The 18,055-nt window shown below is 52.5% G+C and overlaps 2 protein-coding genes across 3 annotated transcripts in view; both read right to left on the minus strand.

Annotated features, from left to right (window-relative positions):
* Nucleotides 1–25: 25 nt before the first annotated feature.
* Nucleotides 26–5,678, minus strand: TMDD1 (transmembrane and death domain 1). Its single transcript, XM_057486623.1, has one exon. It carries the CDS (start codon nt 5,296–5,298, stop codon nt 4,360–4,362), a length of 939 nt encoding a protein of 312 aa, XP_057342606.1. The 5' UTR covers nt 5,299–5,678; the 3' UTR covers nt 26–4,359.
* A 1,882-nt stretch (nt 5,679–7,560) lies between these two features.
* FIGNL2 (fidgetin like 2) overlaps nt 7,561–18,055 on the minus strand; it is a 33,045-nt gene continuing 22,550 nt past the window's right edge. For both annotated transcript variants that reach the window (XM_057486620.1, XM_057486622.1), the window contains one exon: nt 7,561–12,073. In XM_057486620.1, coding sequence (XP_057342603.1) covers nt 10,089–12,073 — 1,985 coding nt within the window. In that variant the 3' untranslated portion in view covers nt 7,561–10,088. The remainder of the gene's footprint in view (nt 12,074–18,055) is intronic.

Below are 18,055 nucleotides of genomic sequence, written 5' to 3' on the forward strand. Positions count from 1 at the left end.
AATGTGTCAGGAAGTCTATTCACAGAATGAGGAGAGATTTTAGCATGACAAACCAAATCAAAATAAATTCTCCCAGAACCCTAAAATAGAGGGGGGGAAACAGTCCATAATCAGACACACCAATCTGCCTTGCAGTAGAAGCACTTTGGATGTAATTTCGTAGTCCACTGACTAGTTTTGCATAGAACAAACCACAGCAAAAGCAAATCAGTAAGCAGAGCTTTCTATCTTGTTGGACCATTAGAAACTCTGTCCAGCTCTCGTAAGCCTGCTTCTGCGGCATCATCCTTAGAACTTTCTTACACACCTGAGACCAGGTTGGGAAGGCATTTCCTTCAGTGACCCAGCTAACTGCTAGGATGAATGTATAGTGACATGTACAGGCTACATTGGAAACAGCACAAAATAGAAGCTGGCGTGTGGTTATTCTTTTTAAGAGAATTATAAATACTGTAATATATCATTTTATTTTATTGGCATGCCTTTTTGTAAATACAAATTATTAACTTATTAAATAGGAAATGGCTTCTGGCTTATGCCATTGTCATGTTTATTTTTATTTTTTATACTTTTCTTTCTTCTTAGAACTTAGATGCTGTCAGCCAATGTACATCCCCAAACCAGACAGACAGACAAAAAATTTTTTATTGATAACGGTCTTTTCCAAAACAACAAAAAATATATATTTTTGTTCCAATGTGCAATAAATTCTAACCACTTCTATGCAAGATTTGGCTAAACTTCATAATTGTTCTTTGGTCTTGAGATGGGCAACAGAGCTTTAAGATTCCAAGTGTTCATGCAAGTAATGTCATTAAGCTACTAGAGCATATTAATGAGATTTTTCTGAAATCTGAGCTTTTTCCTCCCCTAGACCCTGACCCCAGCCCAGGAGGCCATCTCTTCAGTGACACACATGGGCCTTGGTATCTGACACCCATCAGCCAGCTTCATAGGGAAGAAGCCACCTCCACTTTATTTGAAGTTTCACTTTTTTTGTCAAACTTTTCCCACCTTCTCTTTCCTCGCCCACTGCTGCACCCACCCACCACTCACATGCCCTGCTCCACAGTTCTTTGGTAGTAAGTGACACCATCACCAGCAGTTTACACCTGCAGTTAACAGGCATTAAACTGGAAGAGTCAGTGATGACGTTTCTGTATGTCTTCACGGAGTGAGTAAGTGGCAATGCTTTGCCAAGTATTAATGAAGCCAATCAAAAAGCAGCAGCCACAGTATCACTGCACATATATATATAGATATATAAATATAATATAAATATTTATTTTTTGTAGCCAGGTCCTTGGTGCACTTATTTATACTCCACAATTCACCTTTAAAAAAGGACAAAAAGCAAAAAGACGTGTGATGCTGTTAATTTCAAATGCAGAGCCAAAGCCACTGAGCAGCAGCTGACACAGTTGCTGATTTGTGTGTGAAAAATACTTCCCTCTTCCTCCCTGAACCTCCTTGTTGCCTAGATGAGGAGACTTCATCATTTAAGGCAGAGGGTGAGAGCAGAAAAAACTTGCTAAATCAACCTGACCTACTCACACTCCTCTCTAAAGCCACTTTTGGCATCAGAAGTTGACCGGGAAGAGGTAAACAGAAAGTCCCAGTCAAAGCCCCTGGAACAGCAGTGCCCAGAGTTCATTTATTTTTCGCTGCAACCAATGTAAACATGTAAAAGACCAATAGTGAAGACTAGTGTATTAGTGAATGCATGGAGGCCAACACTGCTCTGAGACGTGATAAAAAGTACATCACTACTATAAGCCAAAAGGAAACAAAATAAAAACGACCCTTTTTACTGTACAAGGGAAGCCTGTCTTAGTGTGTATTTGTTGCTTGACTATGCCAATTCTTGAGTCCTGGGAGGGGTCTGGGAATTGGGACCTTAGCACATTTGGGGACCGGAGGGGAATAGAAAGGAGAGAAGTCAGAGGGTCTCTTGCAAAGTTCTGGCTGAGAAGTAGAGATTGGAGAGAAACGCAAGGTCCTGACTCCCCCACCCCCAACCCCACTCACCCATTGCATGTGGCATTCCTCCCCTGCCGGGCCGGTGCTTGAAGACCCATGAAACCTCTTTCTCACCAGTCCACCTGGCAGAGCCTGCAGAGATGATGTCAGCCAACCCAGCTGGGCTGGCCTTCTGCCTTTTTACCACTATGTCAAGAAAAAACTATCCCAAAGCTCAGTCGAGCATGATGCCCAACAGCCTCCCACTCTGCTAGCTAATGCTGGGCCCTGCCCTCCATCACCCCATCAGATAACCCAGCAGACTCGGGCTGGTCTCATTCACATTCATGCAGGGGAGAGGGACACCCCACCCCTTCCCTCACTCTGCTCTGCTTTGGGGACTTGCCTTCTAGGCCATGTCTCCCGGCCCAGTAACACTCAGGAGGATTTTGAAGTGCCCACTCTAGTCCTCACCAGTAGCTCCACTCTGGAGGCAGATGGCTGGTATGTCAGTCCCCCTACTCCTCCCTTTGGCCCCAGCCTCTAGGCCTGCTGTGGAGGTGAAGTTGCCATGGGTTATGGCTTTGTGACTTGAGTCCTGGGCATCTTCTATAATGATGCCTCTCTTTTCTCAGATGTTGCCCAAAGTTTTGCAAAAAGCTTCGTTCATTTTCAGGTACCCCCACCCCCTAAAGAATTGGCTGCAGCCAGCCAGCCAGGGGAACACCAGGAGAGAAGAGGAAGTCTGGACTGGGAGGGCCCCAAGGTTGGCACAGTCTGCACTGTGGCTCAGCTCTGTGCTTACTTGGATTCCCTTTCCAAGATTACCGAGATTTCCTCCATTGAAATGCTCCTGAGGCATCCCCGGCCCCTGCCCCCCACTGCTGTTTGCTGTACATAGAGGCTAAGTGGGGTAGGGTGGGTGGGTGTGCACGTGTTGTGTGTGTGTGTGTGAAGAATGTATATAGGTAAAGGGGAGTGTGGTCCAGTGGTTCCAGAAAAGGGACAGAACTCTGTGTTCCATCCCCAGTTCAACTGCTGGCTCACTGTGTGGCCTTGGGCAAGTCACTTAACCTCTCTGTGCCTCAGTTTCCCCATCTGTAAAATGGGGATAATAATACTGACCTACCTCACAGGGGTGTTGTGAGGCTTTAACTAAATGTTTTGTAAAGTGTTTTGAGATACAGAGGCAAAGGCACTAGGGAAGGGCAAAGTACTATTTGGACTTAAGGAAGATGAAATGGTACCATAAATGCTGCTATTCTGAGAGCCATTTTAAACTGCACTGCTCCAACCACCTCCGCTTCTCATCACCAGGACAGCAGGTCGAGAAAATGTCTCTCCTTTCACTTGCTTCTGGGGTTTGTGATTATTCTAGACAATTTTTTCCCCTTGCTGTATCTCCTTCCCTCACCCCCTCGACTTGTTCCCTCTTCTGTTTATGCAGAAATGGCAGAAATGCTTGAGAAATGAGAATGTGTAAGTGGATTGGAAGTTTATAGTCTGAAATTTCAATTTTACTTTGTACTGTACATCTTTTTACTTTAGAATTTGCAATAAAGGGTTACGTCAATCTTGTTTTCAACTCTCCTCTTAGACTGGCCTGTCATTGTGTCATTGCTCTTACATCAAAGCCCCGCAGTCCAGGCTGGCTGGGGAGTCAAACACCCACTCGGCAGGACCCCCCAACTGTCCTGCCATCCCCTGTGGTGGGGGGACAGAGTCTGCGTGAAGGCTCACCAGAATCAGCTCCCCAGCCACATAGCTGGGTGGGAAAATTGGGGGCACCAGGTATATCAGGGGGCCTTGCCTGAGTGGGGAGAGCAGCTTGGAGGCAGCAGCCACTGGAAGTGGGAACACACTGGCTATGTTGCTTCCTGCATGCTTCAGCAGGGCCTCAGAGTAAACAGAAGATCCACATCTTATTCTGGTCCTCATCATGTTTCCCAAGCTCTGTTACTGATCCACATCCTTCCCTCTGGAGCCCAAACTTTGAGCTCAGGCAGCTCTGGATTTAAAAATCTGGCTATGCCACCAACTGGCCATGGCCAGAGTTTCCTAATGTGTAATGGAAATAATGCCTGCCTTCTTGGGTTTTGAAGGTTATATCAAATAATGTATGTAGCTGCTGAGCATGGAGCCTGGCACACAGTTAGTGCTCAATAGATGGCAGATCTTGGTGGAAGAATAATTGCCAGATAAGAAGGAACTAAAGCTGACACGAACTGGGGAGGGCCTGTATCCTACCCAGGTAGATGGGCACCCGAGCCCCATTTCCACCAGTAGCCCCACTGGCTAGCACCAGTCATTTCCCACAAACTAACAGATTGCTCCCTCCTTTGCGTATTTCGTAACTTTTATAAGCCAGGGGCAGCACTTCACCATGACTGTGGTCCCATTTTACAGCGGGGGGCACTGAGAAGAGGAGGGATCTGGCCCACGCGCAGCCCAAGCTTCCGGAGGCGCGCGCTGCTCTTTGGTCAACAGCGGCTTTGCTTCCCACCAGCCGTGCGCCTCGACAGGCCTGCGCAGGGCAACGGCAGGCCGGCCGGTGCCGCCGTGCCGTGCTCGGTCGCCGTTCCCGTCGCTGTCGCCGCCGGTGACCCACAGCGTGAGCAGGATGAGCAGTGCCCCCGCGCCCAGCGCCCCCATGAAGCCGGTGAAGAAGCCAAGCGTCAGCGGCCCGGCCCAGCCAGTGGGGCTCCGCTGGTACGGCGCCTGGGGCAGTCGCTCCACGGTCAGCTCCAGCTCGTCCCAGTTGGGCTCAGGCGCCAGGGCGCGACGGGGGCGCGGGGCGGAGGCCCCGGGGGCTGCGGGGTCGCCGGGCGGCGGCAGGTAGCGCTGTCCGAACTTGCGCAGCTGCAGCGTTGCCTGTTGGTGGAGGTTCTTGCCCAGCTCCCGGGCCACGTCGGGGCGGCCGCTGCGCCGCAGGGCCCGGGCCACGCGGTCCCAAGACAGTGTCGGCGCCTGGGCTGTCAGCCAGGCCGCCAGCCCCTCGCGGCAGCCGTCGGAGGTCTCCGCGGGTTTGGCCTCCCCGCCCGCCGGGGCTCCTGACGCCTCCCGCCGCCGCCGCCGCCACGGCCCGCCTGGTGACGCAGTCGTGGGCTTCGGAGGCTCGGGCCGGGCCAGCCGATCCTCAGAAAGCCTGGTCAGCTCGTCCTCGACGTGCGGCTCCGGCGCCTTCAGGAGCGACTGGAAATGGCCGCACTCCTCCGGGGTCAGCAGCTCGGCCAGACGGACGGCCGTGTGAGGGCCCATGGCGTCCACCGCTCCCGCAGGAGCCAGCACCCAGACGAACAGGGTCAGAGCCAGAACCCCGGCCGGTGCCCAGGCCGCCATCGCCGGCGGTGACCAGACCCCGACTGTGGGGGGAGGAGCTCCGAATGCTCACGGGTGGGGGAGGGGTGCCCAAACCCGCGGACGATGGGCGGGAGGGGGCTGCCTGGCCTCAGGGGCTGGGGCGCGGGGCTCCGACACCCAGGGACCGGGAGGAGGCTCCCTCCACCTGGGACTTGTCGGAGGATCTCCCAACACCCGGAAACTAGGGACTGAAAAGGGAGGTCTCACAAAGCCCAGGGACTGGGTGGGACTCATCCCCCTGGTGGCATCCGGGACCCTTACATTGAAAGGCCTGCCCTAGGCATCCTGGCCGGCCCGCTAATGCCTCAAATTTAGCAAGTCTCCCATGTCCCTTTAACCCATCCTCCACCCTAGGATAAGAGAGCTAGATCCCTTTCTCTCCCTTATCTCCAATATCAATCATTGCCTAAATTCTCTTGTTACCTACTAACTACTGATGTTTATAGGCTCTACCATTTCCCATCTCCACTAACGTGCGTCCAAAACATCATATTCTCTTTACTGGATATGGTCAGCTTCTCAAGTCCCCACCGCCCTCCACACACACTAGGGCCCCACTCATTGAACTTGTTCCCTTCCCCCAAGCAAGCTTGGCTCTGGCTCTCCGTTGGATCCTCGGTCTGCACTTTGTTCTGCCCTGGTCAATCCTTAGCTGACAGGTCTGGCACACACCCTTGGACCCCCCCATCTCTGTAGGTGTCCCTCCTATCCGTTCCCACAACACCCTGCGGCTCTGCCTTTTGACTGCTTCCCCCGGTAGACTTCAGGTCCATCTATTGTCCCCATAAAAGGAGTGTTCAGATGATTTGTTGAATCAGTATGTCAGTTCCTAACTTGCAAACCAGTCCCCGTCCACGAGCCCGCCGGTCCCTGACATCCCAAACGCACCGGCTTCATGGTGGAGCCTCAGCTCTTCACAGGGCACGGAAGGTCCTGGGGGTGCCATGGTACAATCCCAGTGATTCCTCCAGCCTGATTTACCCCTGCTCCACTCTCAGGTTTGGTGATTTTGGGCCTCTGCAGCTTTTGTTGGGGGTGTTTCTGACACCCCACCACAAGCCATGATCTTTCTGGGCATTCTTGGCATAGCACATGCATTCTCCATTGGGACACTTACCTGGAAACTAATTTGAGGATTTATTCAGCATTTACTCAGCATCTTCTGTATACCAAGTATTATGCCAGATGTGAGAATATAAATCTCTTGATATAGTCCCTCCTCAAGCAGCTTTGTCCAGTTGAATTTTCAAATGATCTATTTTTGAGCTTTTCCCACCCTGTATTGTGGGCTGTCCAGTGGCCATTAAGCACAGCAGATGTACTTAACCAAGTCTGAATCCTCAGTGCCATGTAGTGTCTGTGTAATAAACCAACTGGAATGGGGGTGGTCTGGACCTCCAAGAGCCAGGAGGGCTGGGGTCACTGAACCTTGGAGCAATGCCCTGGAGCCCCCATATCCAGGCGCACCACAGTCGTTTCTCTTGGAAGGGAAACTGTTTGCTTTAAGGGGTTTCCCTTGGGCTTGCTTTGCCTCCTAAGCCCTAAACCTGAACCCGTGGAAGCAGGGGTGCACTACTCCCCTTGCAGTCCGGTGTATTTCCAGCTCAGCCTTCAAAGACCTCGGGAAGTTGTAGGTCCAAACCTCCGGGTATCTCTACACAGCTTCTTCAGCAAGATGTTCCCTCCTAGTTTTTTTTCTCAGTCTCCTAGGTTATGATGTACTGCCAAAGATAGAGTTTGGGGATGGGTAGATGGGACAACGGATCCCGTGTGACCTTAAAGACTGGAACTTGGTTGTCTCCACACCCTGCGCTCTGTCCACTTCCCCTCCCTCCAAGAATGGAATGCAAGTGTAACCCTAGCTCTAGCCAACAAGGGCTGTTGTCCAGTTCTGAGTGAGCCTTCCTTTTCAGCCCCCTTTCCTCCATACATTTATTCGTTCCTTCCTTCATTTAACAAATACGTGAGCCCTTCTTTGCTCCCTCATACTTCAGGCCTCTGAGGATTTCAGTCAGCCCGTTTTGAGCCTCTGAGAACTCAGAATTGCAGGAGAGCCTCCCCTATCAGGGGCTTTTCACCTGGTAGCCCCTTGGTGTGTCAGAGTGAGTAACAGGAGTTCCACAGTGATGTTTTGCTGAAGGAAAAGAAACACTGCAGAGTCACACCCATGACACCAGCAGACCTGGATGTTGCCCAGAGGGCTCCCCACATCCTGCTGCCCCGAAGAAATCATCTGGAAACCACATGTCATAGCTTTAATACTGTGTAATACTTTCTTTTAAAATACAGTCTCTTCTGAGGTAGACAGACCACAACTGCAGAGCATCGTCAGACAGGAGATAAATACGTCCATGTACAACACGCAGCAAAATGAGGTAGAAATGGTTACAGCTGGAGAAGAGGACCCCATCCCAATCTGGGTAGAGAAGGAGAGGGCCAGCTTGCTGAGTCTGCCCTCCCCAAATCCTGCCCCTGGATTCTTTGGTATGCCCCCCACAACATTGCCAGAGCTGGACCTGCCCTTCCCCCACCCACCCCAGCGCCTATGAGGTAGGTGCTAGTAGACTGGGGGCTGTCTTCTTGTGCAAAGTTCCCCAAAGCCAGTAGAGGAAGCAGTGGAGGGCCCTGGGTCTCAGTCAGTGAGCTCTTCCCCCGACCTCCAGAGCTGCCTGCTTCTTGAACGGAAGGCTGGAATACCAACCCGCTTCCCCGACACCTTCCACCCCCCATATATGGTACACACACCTGAGAGAACCTCTTCATTCCCTGCTCCAAGGGTCTTTCACAGCCAGGACCCTGCAGTCCACTGCTGCTGAGGCACCAAAGCCCTGCAATCAGCTGGCTCCAAGGAGAGGAGGGCCAGAAAGAGATCAAGGGGCAGAAGGGGGAAAAACAGCAGCTTCCCTATTAGCACTCCTAGGCCAGCCCAGGCCCTCAGCACCTTGGCACCCAAAATGTCCACCAGAGACACCCTTCCAGCTGGGAGTGGGAAGTGAATGGAGACTAGGAACTATAAAGGTGGGCAGGCAACAGGAAGGGAGGCTGGGGTGGGAGACAGAAGAGGTAGGGGTGAGGGCTTGTCCCCCCCTACTTTGCACCAAAGCTCAGAGTTTGCAGAATGGGCTCCCTGGGAGGGGGAGGGAGGCAAACTGATGAAGCCCATCAAGGAAAAGTTGGTGGGAAGGAGAGGAATACCATTCTCACAAGGAAGGGCCCCCAAGCCTGGGCTTTGGGTAAATGTTTGGGTGGGACTAAGATAAACCCCCCCCGAGAGAAAAAGCCTGCCCATCTCCTTCATCCTCTCACAGCCCCTACAGTTCAGACCTAGGACCCTGAAAGAATGGGAGAGGCACACTTCCGCACAGACACTTGTCCTGTAACACATGCTCACCCCTCCTCAGAGCCCCCCAACTGACAGGGAAGGCTGAGTCCATAGTCAGTTTTGCGCCCAACCAGACTGGCCAGTCTTCCTCCTGAAGGAATCCTCTCAGCGTAAGTTACAGAAGACCTTTAGGTAGGCAAGGGCCACGTGAAACGACCTATCTGGGGACTTTCTGTCCATGTCACCTGCCCATTTGGGCCCTTTCAACCTGCCTTCTGGGTCAGGGGTAGGAAGTGGGCCAAGGCATCCCCTCTGGATAACCCTTCACAGAAAACGTATGTGGAAGGCAGCAGGGCATACCTCCTTTCAGAACCCACTCCCCACACTCCTGCCCACAACCTTAGACCTGGGGAGGAAGCCCCAGAAATACATTCTGCTTCTGTCCCCAGAAGAACAAGGATTGCAGTGTGGCTCTGGGTCTTCCTCTCCCCTTTCCTGAAATTTTCACTTTCTGAGTATTCTGGGAAAATTTGCTCCCTTGGGGGTAAGGGAGGGGGGCAGGGAACACACCAGAGAGCAGCCAAAGTCTAACATTCTTTCTGAGGTCAGTTTCTTCCTGAGTTGTCAAAAGAAAAAGAAAAACAGCAAATTCTACACATCGTACAAAAATAAGAGGCCTAAAATATTAAACAAGCTACATTTCTGGGACTCCCCCTCAAAAACAAAAACCCTTCTTTGGGTGGTTTTTTTTTTTTTCTTGACTCCCTCCAGACCCAAGGTTTAGCTGGGTAAAGGATAACGGGTTGGGAGGTACTTCCCTATCCCCTCCTCCTCCTCAGCCCCCGGACCTCCAGATCTCCTGCAAAGGGACACCGCAGTGTTTGAATGAGAGGGACAGAAGGCAGGGAGAGGGACCAAGAGACACAGAGAGCCTGGAGAGCAAGGGATGGAGACAGACGCACAGAAGGTGATAGATGGAGATATAAGGGGAGGAGCAAAAGAGAAGGCTAGTATATGGGGGGCGGGGGTCAGTGACAAAGCTACAGGGGAGAAAACTATGAGAATGCAAAGAAAGGGGAGCGTGGGGGAAGGGTGAGAGAGGCATTCAGATAGCGAGGAGACAAAAAGATTGTGGTGAGAGAGCAGGAGTTCCTTAGGCCCCGGGTGCCAGCCCATCCCTGGTCTGCCCGTCCGCGGGGTGGAGATGGCAAGCTTCCCATCCACAATAAATAGGAAAAACCTGAGTACACAGCACATATGGCATCTATCTGCCTAGCAGAAGCGTTTTCCTTCCCACGAAAAAAAAAATCCACAGGCAGTCCCCTCCCCCCTCAGCCCACATTCATCACTCCAGCACCCTCCCAGCCCGGTTTGGTAGAAGACATCCCTCCCAGACAGGGGAGCGGAGACGGAGGGGCGACTACCTCCGCTGCCTCCTCGCGCTCCGTCAGTGTCCCGAGCCATACATTTTGTCCCATTCCACGTAGCGGTCCAGGTCCTTGGGGGAGGCTCGAGGGCCCACCTTGGCTAGCGCTGCCTCCAAGTCGTTGTATGAAAGCGGGCGCGGCAGCCCTGGGAGGCCCGCCCCGCCCGCTGCCTGCTGGCACAGCTGCCCCAACTCGCCCCCAGAAAAGCCCTGGGTGCCCTGCACCAGGGCTGTGAGTTCCCGCTCGCTGAGGGCGAAGCCTTGCTGCGCCAGCGCCCGCTGCAGAATCTGTCCGCGGGCTGGACCGTCGGGCAGCGCCACGTAGTAGCGGAGAGCGAAACGCCGGCGGGTCGCCTCGTCCAGGGCCGCTGGCCGCGAGGTGGTGCCCACGATCAGCACGCCGTCGGCCCCGGCGCCGCATCCGCCGTCCAGACAAGCCAGCAGCGGCGCCTGCAGCGAGCCGGTGGCGGCGGCACCGTCGTCCCGAGCCGAGAGTAGCATATCCAGCTCACTGATGAGGAGAACGGCGGGAGGGCGGCAGCGCGCAGCCGCGAAGGCGGCCTGGAGGAGGTGCGCTCCCTCGGCGGCGCCAGAAGCTGTCAGCGACGCTCCGCGCAGGCGCAGCAGCGTGGCGCCCAGCTGCGTAGCCACGCAGCGGCCCAGCAGCGCTTTACCAACGCCTCGTGGCCCGAAAAGCAGCACAGTCCGCGGCGGACGTGGGCTGCCTGGGTAGGAGGGCGGCCTCAGCAAGGGCCACACCAGCTCCTCCTCCAGCGCCGCCTTGAGCGCGCCCTGGCCTGCCACGTCTGCCCACTGCACCGGGGACCCGCAGTCTACCATCTTGCTCGTCACCAGCTCCAAGGCTCCTGGGTCCACACCTTTGGGAGGCTCCCCCGACGGCACGGCGAAGCCCCCGCGGGGAGCCGGCGCCGGGGCGCGCTCCGGGTACTTTTCAAAGGGCTCGAGTTGCGGGCCGTAGACGGGCGAGCCCAGGACCTTGAGGGGAACGCCACCACCGTACTTGCCCGACGACTCTTCCGCGGCTCCCGGCGGCTTCGCCTGGAACCCGTTACCCCGACACTCGCCGTTGTCCGCTGCGGGGTAGGAGGCGCCGTCGGCCGCCGGGGCCTTGGCGGGCTCATAGACGTACTTGCGGTAGCGGCCTTCTGCGCCCTCGTCTGCGGCCTTGCGCTTCAGCGAAACCCCGGCCTCGGCGCCCGACGCGGCCGCCTGGAAGCTATAGGAGGAGGGCGCCGGCCGCGGCGGGGCGGGCAGAGGCGTGGGCGCCGCTAGGCCCGAGGTCAGGTAGGGGGCCGGGGGCGGGCCGGGGGGCGGGGGGAGGGCAGCGTAACCGGCCTGCGCGGCGTAGCCACCCGCAGGGTAGTTATAGAGGGGCCCGGAGGGGCCGTAGCCCGGCGGAGGCGGGGGCTGCAGTAGCGCAGCCGGGGGTGGCGGGGGCAGCGCGACGCCTGTCTGCGCGCAGTAACCCGGCGCCAGGTACCCGCCGCCGTATCCCGCCGCGTACTCGGACGCCGCCGACGGGCCGCCGCACGCATTGCCGGCGTAGAGGGGTTCAGGCAGGTTCCCGGCTAAAACCGGGGAGCCCCCGAGGCCCCCGGAGCCGCCCCCACTGCCCGACTTGGTTCCTGGGAGGCCCTCATGGAGTGAGGCCAAGGGGTAGGGTGGCTCCGGCCCTGGCCAGGGCTCAGGGTCCCCCTTGGCACCGTTGAGGAAGGTGGCATCGCTATAGCCGCCCAGGGCGGGGCGCTCGTAGGGCGAGTCCAGAACCCCTGAGTACTTCTCTGCGTAGCGCTTGAGGAGGTTGGACGCGGTGAGGGCAGAGATGTCGTCGTGTGCCCAAGCATAGTGGCAGCGCTGGCGACCCCCAGGGGGCAGATCCAACTTGTGGGCCGGCGATGGGGTGGTGGAGGAGACGTCCAGGTGCTGCTCTGGCCACTGGTTGAGGGGCTGGGCATGTTCCGGTGTCCAGTGCATCTTCAACAGAGCTGCAGGCAAGAAAGGAGTGCCTGTGAGGGCCTGCAGAGCCTCTGAGAGCCCGCCGACCGCTAGCCACAGGCCATCCTACCTAGAATGAAGCATGGGGCCCCCTTCTCTAGGCACCAGAAGACTTGCCCCTCATGTCCCAGGATTAAAGTTATCTGAAAATACTTTCGTCAGAGCCAAGAGGAATCTGGAAACGACATATTTGGCCCTAACTTCACCTTATAGGCAATGATCATTATTTGTCCTGGCCACACCAGCCCTGTCTTCTAGGACACACATGTTCCTTACTTTCAGACCTAATATGGTGAAGGGTCAGGCAATGGATGGGACACCCCAGCCTTGGGACTGGTCAAACTCTGGTGGGGCTCATTCAGTAATGGATGTTTGCTGCACATCCACCGTGGGCTAGGCACAGTAGAGGCACTAGGGTTGTGTTAAGGATGAGTGAGGCCTGCCCAAGTGCCCAAGTCCCCCAGCCTAGAGGCCCTGCATTTTGATAGTCTTAAATGTTCTCTTCACCTCAGCCTTCCCTGAGATTCCAGGGCCCGCTCTGGGCCTGAAGTCAGAGGCATGGGTGCCTCTGGGGAACTATTAGACCCAGGCACATTAACTTCCCCTCCACTTGGTTTCTTTGAGTCTCTGCCTGATTAAGTCAGAGCTCCTAGGTTCCAGACCCTGCTCTGCACATGGTGGCTGTGTGCCCAGGGCAGGTGCTGCCACCTGCCTCATTTCCACAGTGTGTTTCACCACAATACAGAAAGGTACTTAGAATAGATAAATCATATTTCAGAGACGATGGGAGAAAGTACACAGCAGTACAGAGTTAGTACATCTCACAGAAAGTGGGTCACACATTTGTCTCTGAGCATCCCAGTAACCAAATAACTCACTTTGCAAAGTAAAAAGACACACCACTGTATCAAAAGAAACAGAAATGTTCCTGACTTAGAGATCATAGAACTTTTATTTCATGGCCCTCAGTAAGCAGACAAGTAAGATGTAATAATAATGTTCTCTTAGCTATGCCATAAAGAGGGCAGAAATGTTCCACAGCTGTTTCTTATACTGTCCCTCAACACCAGTCAAGGCATGAGCCTGCTCCTGATAAAAGTGAGCCGGGGCCTGGGGAACAGCACTCTCTGGGCATGTGGCCCCACTGGGTTTGCCCTGATAGGATAAAATCTCAAAGACTAAATGGGCTGTGGCATGCCAGAGACAGTTTTTGCCGATGATTATTTCTCAGACCTAAGCTTCAGACAGATTAAACTTACAGGTTCAATATTCAACAAATTTTTGCTGAGCATATACTAAATCCTGTGCTAGGCATGGGGGCAGATTGAAAAGTGAATATAATGGCTTAGACAGGTAGACAACCTCCTTTGTGACTTGGGAAAATACAGGTGTATGCCAAGGGTTCTGCAGCTCAGGGGAATGTGCCACACCTGGTTGAGGCTCACCAGGGAGTTGGTGTCTTTACTGGACCTTGAAGGGTGAGGGACTAAGCTGGACAGAGAGGCTACTAGAAGGTTCCTGTTCGTTCAAAGGTGCAGAGCACAATGCACTCAGAAAGCGAGGGCTGTGCTAGCTCACATGCCCTGTTCCCTTCCGCAAGACACTTTACTGCCACCTTCTGGAAAACTGTCATAATAAAACTACAAATGGAGCAACCCTTTAAAAGGGCTCATGAACAGTGTGCAGCTTACATCACTGTACACTGCAAGCCTGGAGGGAGCACCAAACAAGTGTTGGGTCATTGGAGGCTTGGAACTGGGAGTATGGTGTATGGCGGGGGCAGAGCAGACGAAGCTGAAGCTGAAAATAATCAGGTCACTTCTTGGGTCCTCCACAGTTGCCCTTACTTGGAGCAGCTTATTGATAGTACCACCTGTTCATCTCATTACCTCCTATGGCTGTGACTTGATGTCAGTGGGAGAGGACACTCTGAAAATAAAACTATACTCTCATTCCCACTGCCCTAGAGACGGTATGAGACATAGATACTAAAGCTTTAAAAGCATAGTTCTTGTTTCACCTCCATCTGAGAGGTGATCCTGGCCACCAATGGCAAAAAGGCAGAGCAGAGGCATCAGGCCTGAGTGTGAGGGCTGTGGAGGGTAGATATGCTGCTCTCCAACTCCTGCTGAGAGGGGCCGCAAAGAACAGAGGCACTACCTGGTGTTAGAGGGGGAATTTCACATCAGAAATTACATGTGATTCTGGCTACAGGGTCATAGGAGGTAATATCAAAGTTACCTCAGTGCAATAAAAAATTGGTACAGGTAACACACCAATAAAAAGAAAGTTACACAGATGCAAATACTGTGTTATGACATGGACCCCAAACTTGTTTTTTTCTATTTAGTGTTATCTGTTCTTTTGCTCTGTAATATGGAGAAAGAGATTTGGCCTTAACGATAGCATTTCCCTGAGCGTATTAAACGGCATGATGGGGAAAGAGTGGTCTCTCCCAGGACACAGACACAGTAAAGAAGCTGTGGACTGGACTTATCCTCACACACTCCCTTCAGTGTCTGCCAGACTCCCTGCTCCTCCCTGTTGCTGTTCTCTAGGGTCCTCCCTGCCCCTCTCCCCAGCTCCTGCCCTGGCCTGCAGTCTTCAGTGCCTCATAACCAAACACACATCACTGAACTGCTCAGCAGTTGTGGACCCAGGAACCCACCTCAGGCCTCCAAACCTGTCCTGGTGTCATAGCCACACTCTCTACTCCAGGGTTGGGCCCTCCCTGGAGGGAACCTGTCCACAGCTGCTTATCCAGTCCACTTCATCTCTGCCTTGATCCTCAGATACTGGCCCTTCCACTCCAGGATTTTCTTTCCCCATTTTGACCAGGGGCCCATCTCCCTCACCTCTGGCCTTCTGTTCTCACCTTTGTCTACTCCTCATCCACTTCGTAGTCCAGGAGGCATGAGGGTCCACCCACCCCAGGCCTCGATCCCATTCTGGGCCAGGCTGGGACCTCGCTCTGTCAGTTAACTCTTCCTCCCCTACTGTGTCCTGGCTGCCTCCCCCAGCAGGCTTAATTCTTTCCCATTCACAGAGAGACTCCTCAACCCTAAGCTCCTCACCAGCTACCAGCCTTCTCTCTTCCCTTTCACCATATGGCCTCTGCTGGAGGTCCTTTAGTGGTCTGAGCAGGGGACCAGATTGTCAAGTTCTGCCCAACTTAGTCTCATAGCATTGCATCTGGAGACTTCCTCTCGCCTCTTCCAAGGGGAAGAACAGAGGTCTGACCAGAACCCAACTGCCCAAGGAGTGTGAGTCGAGAACACAAGTTTGAGGGAAAGGAAGGTGAGGTTGCCTGACTTGCACACAGGCTGAGAAAGCTAGTGCACCTGAGCCAGAGGACACACCAGCCTGCGAGCACACAGCCCCAGAACAGGCATAGCCACCCACGCGGAGGCACGTGTGTATAGGCCCTATGTATGTGTGTACATGGTCGTTCTCTCTCTCTCACTGTCTCAGTGTCTCTGGAACTGTACAGTCTCAGTTGGGTGCTTCCTAACACACCCAGGCCTATAATGGCCTTGCCTTCCTCCCTTCCCCCACTCAGGAGGGTTCAGATTGAAGAAGTCGGGGGGTGGAGCATGGTGTCTCTCTGCTCTCATCCCCAGGCCACCTACCTGTCTTGCTTTCTCATAGGGACCCCAGGCCTGCCTGTGGCCCATCTCACAAGTTCCTGCCATTCAGCGTCTGGGACCTGGAGGAACTTCCCCACGAGAGGGACCCCCTGCATCATCTGAGCTGGAAGTGAGGAAAGTCCCCCAGGGACTTGGGATAAAGTGTGGGCTTTGAATCAGGGAGACATGTTTGAATCCAGGCTTAGATATTTACTGTGTGACATTTAGTCTCATAGCATTGCATCTGGAGACTTCCTCTCACCTCTTCCAAGGGAAAGAACAGAGGTCTGACCAGAACCCAACTGCCCAAGGAGTGTGAGACGAGGGCACAAGTTTGAGGGAAAGGAAGGTGAGGTTGCCTGACTTGCACACAGGCTGAGAAAGCTAGTGCACCTGAGCCTGAGGACACACCAGCCTGCGAGCACACAGTCCCAGAACAGGCATAGAACCCTGGACAGGTTGCCTGACCTCAGCTGAACCTCAGTTTCTCCATCAGTTAAAGAACATGATATATTCCTTAAAGAGTGGCTTAAAGAGGATTTAAAAAGACAATGTATGTCTCCCCAACTTCAAGCTCTACTACAAAGCCACAGTAATCAAGACAATTTAGTACTGGCACAAGTACAGACCCATATAGACCAATGGAACAAACTAGAGAGCCCAGATATAAACCCAACCAAATATGGTCAATTAATATATGATAAAGGAGACATGGACATACAATGGGTAAATGACAGCCCCTTCAACAGCTGGTGTTGGCAAAACTGAACAGCTACATGCAAGAGAATGAAACTGGATTATTGTCTAACCCCATACACAAATGTAAACTTGAAATGGATCAAAGACCTGAATGTAAGTCATGAAACCATAAAACTCTTAGAAGACAACATAGCCAAAAATCTCCTAAATATAAACATGAGCAACATTTTCCTGAATGCATCTCCTCGGACAAGGGAAACAAAAGTAAAAATGAACAAATGGGACTACATCAAACTAAAGAACGGTACAGCTAAGGACACCATCAGTAGAACAAAAAAGCATCCTACAGTGTGGGAGAATATATCTATAAATGACATATCAGACAAGGGGTTAACATCCAAAATATATAAAGAACTCACATGCCTCAACAACCAAAAAGCAAATAACCCTATTAAAAAATGGATGGAGGTAAACTCATCTTGCTGTACATTCAGGATTAGTGTAATACTTTATATACTGTAATGTATGTTATAACTCAATAAAAAGAAAAAAATGGGTGGAGGATATGAAGAGACATTTCTCCAAAGAAGAAATTCAAATGGCCAACAGGCACATGAAAAGATGTTCCACATTGCTAATTATCAGGGAAGTGCAAATTAAAACCACAATGAGACATCACCTCACATCAGTAAGGATGGCTAACATCCAAAAGACAAGGAACAACAAATGTTGGTGAGGATGCAGAGAAAGAGGAACCCTCCTACACTGCTGGTGGGAATGTAAACTAGTTCAACCATTGTGGGAAGCAATATGGAGGTTCCTCAAAAAACTAAAAATAGAAATACCATTTGACCTGGGGATTCCACTCCTAGGAATTTACCCAAAGAAAACTTCTCAGATTCAAAAAGATGTATGCATCCCTATGTTTATTGCAGCACTATTTACAATAGCCAAGATGTGGAAGCAACCTAAATGTCCAGTAGATGAATGGATAAAGAAGATGTGGTACATTCAGCCATAAGAAAGAAGCAAATCCTACCATTTGCAACAACATGGATGGAGCTAGAGGATATGTTCAGTGAAATAAGTTAGGCAGAGAAAGACAAATACCAAATGATTTCCCTTATTTGTGGAGTATAACAACGAAGCAAAACTGAAGGAAGAAAATAGCAGCAGACTCACAGACTCCAAGAAGGGACTAGCGGTTACCAAAGGGGAGGGGTGGGGGAGGGTGAGAGGGGAGGGAGGGAGAAGGGGATTGAGGGGTATTGTGATTAGTGCACATGGGTGTGTGTGGTGTCATGGGGAAGACTGTGTAGTACAGAGAAGACAAGTAGGGACTCTGTGGCATCTTACTACACTGATGGGCAGTGACTGCAATGGGGTATGGGGGGGACTCGATAATAAGGGTGAATTTATTAACCATATTGTTTTTCTTGTGAAACCTTCATAAAATTGTATATCAATGATACCTTAATAAAAGAAAAAGATAATGTAGGTAAAGTATGCACTAAAGTATGTGGGAAACAAAGTAGTGTGATAAATGGTACAATTAAGAAACTTGAGCAAAGACCCAACCTTGCTGAGTGACTCCAGACAAGTCACTTCCCCTCAGGATTGGAGGAATTTGGAAAATGTTCTGTGAGG

This window comes from Manis pentadactyla, chromosome 10 (genome assembly GCF_030020395.1).
Source record: "Manis pentadactyla isolate mManPen7 chromosome 10, mManPen7.hap1, whole genome shotgun sequence".
NCBI classification, from domain to species: domain Eukaryota; kingdom Metazoa; phylum Chordata; class Mammalia; order Pholidota; family Manidae; genus Manis; species Manis pentadactyla.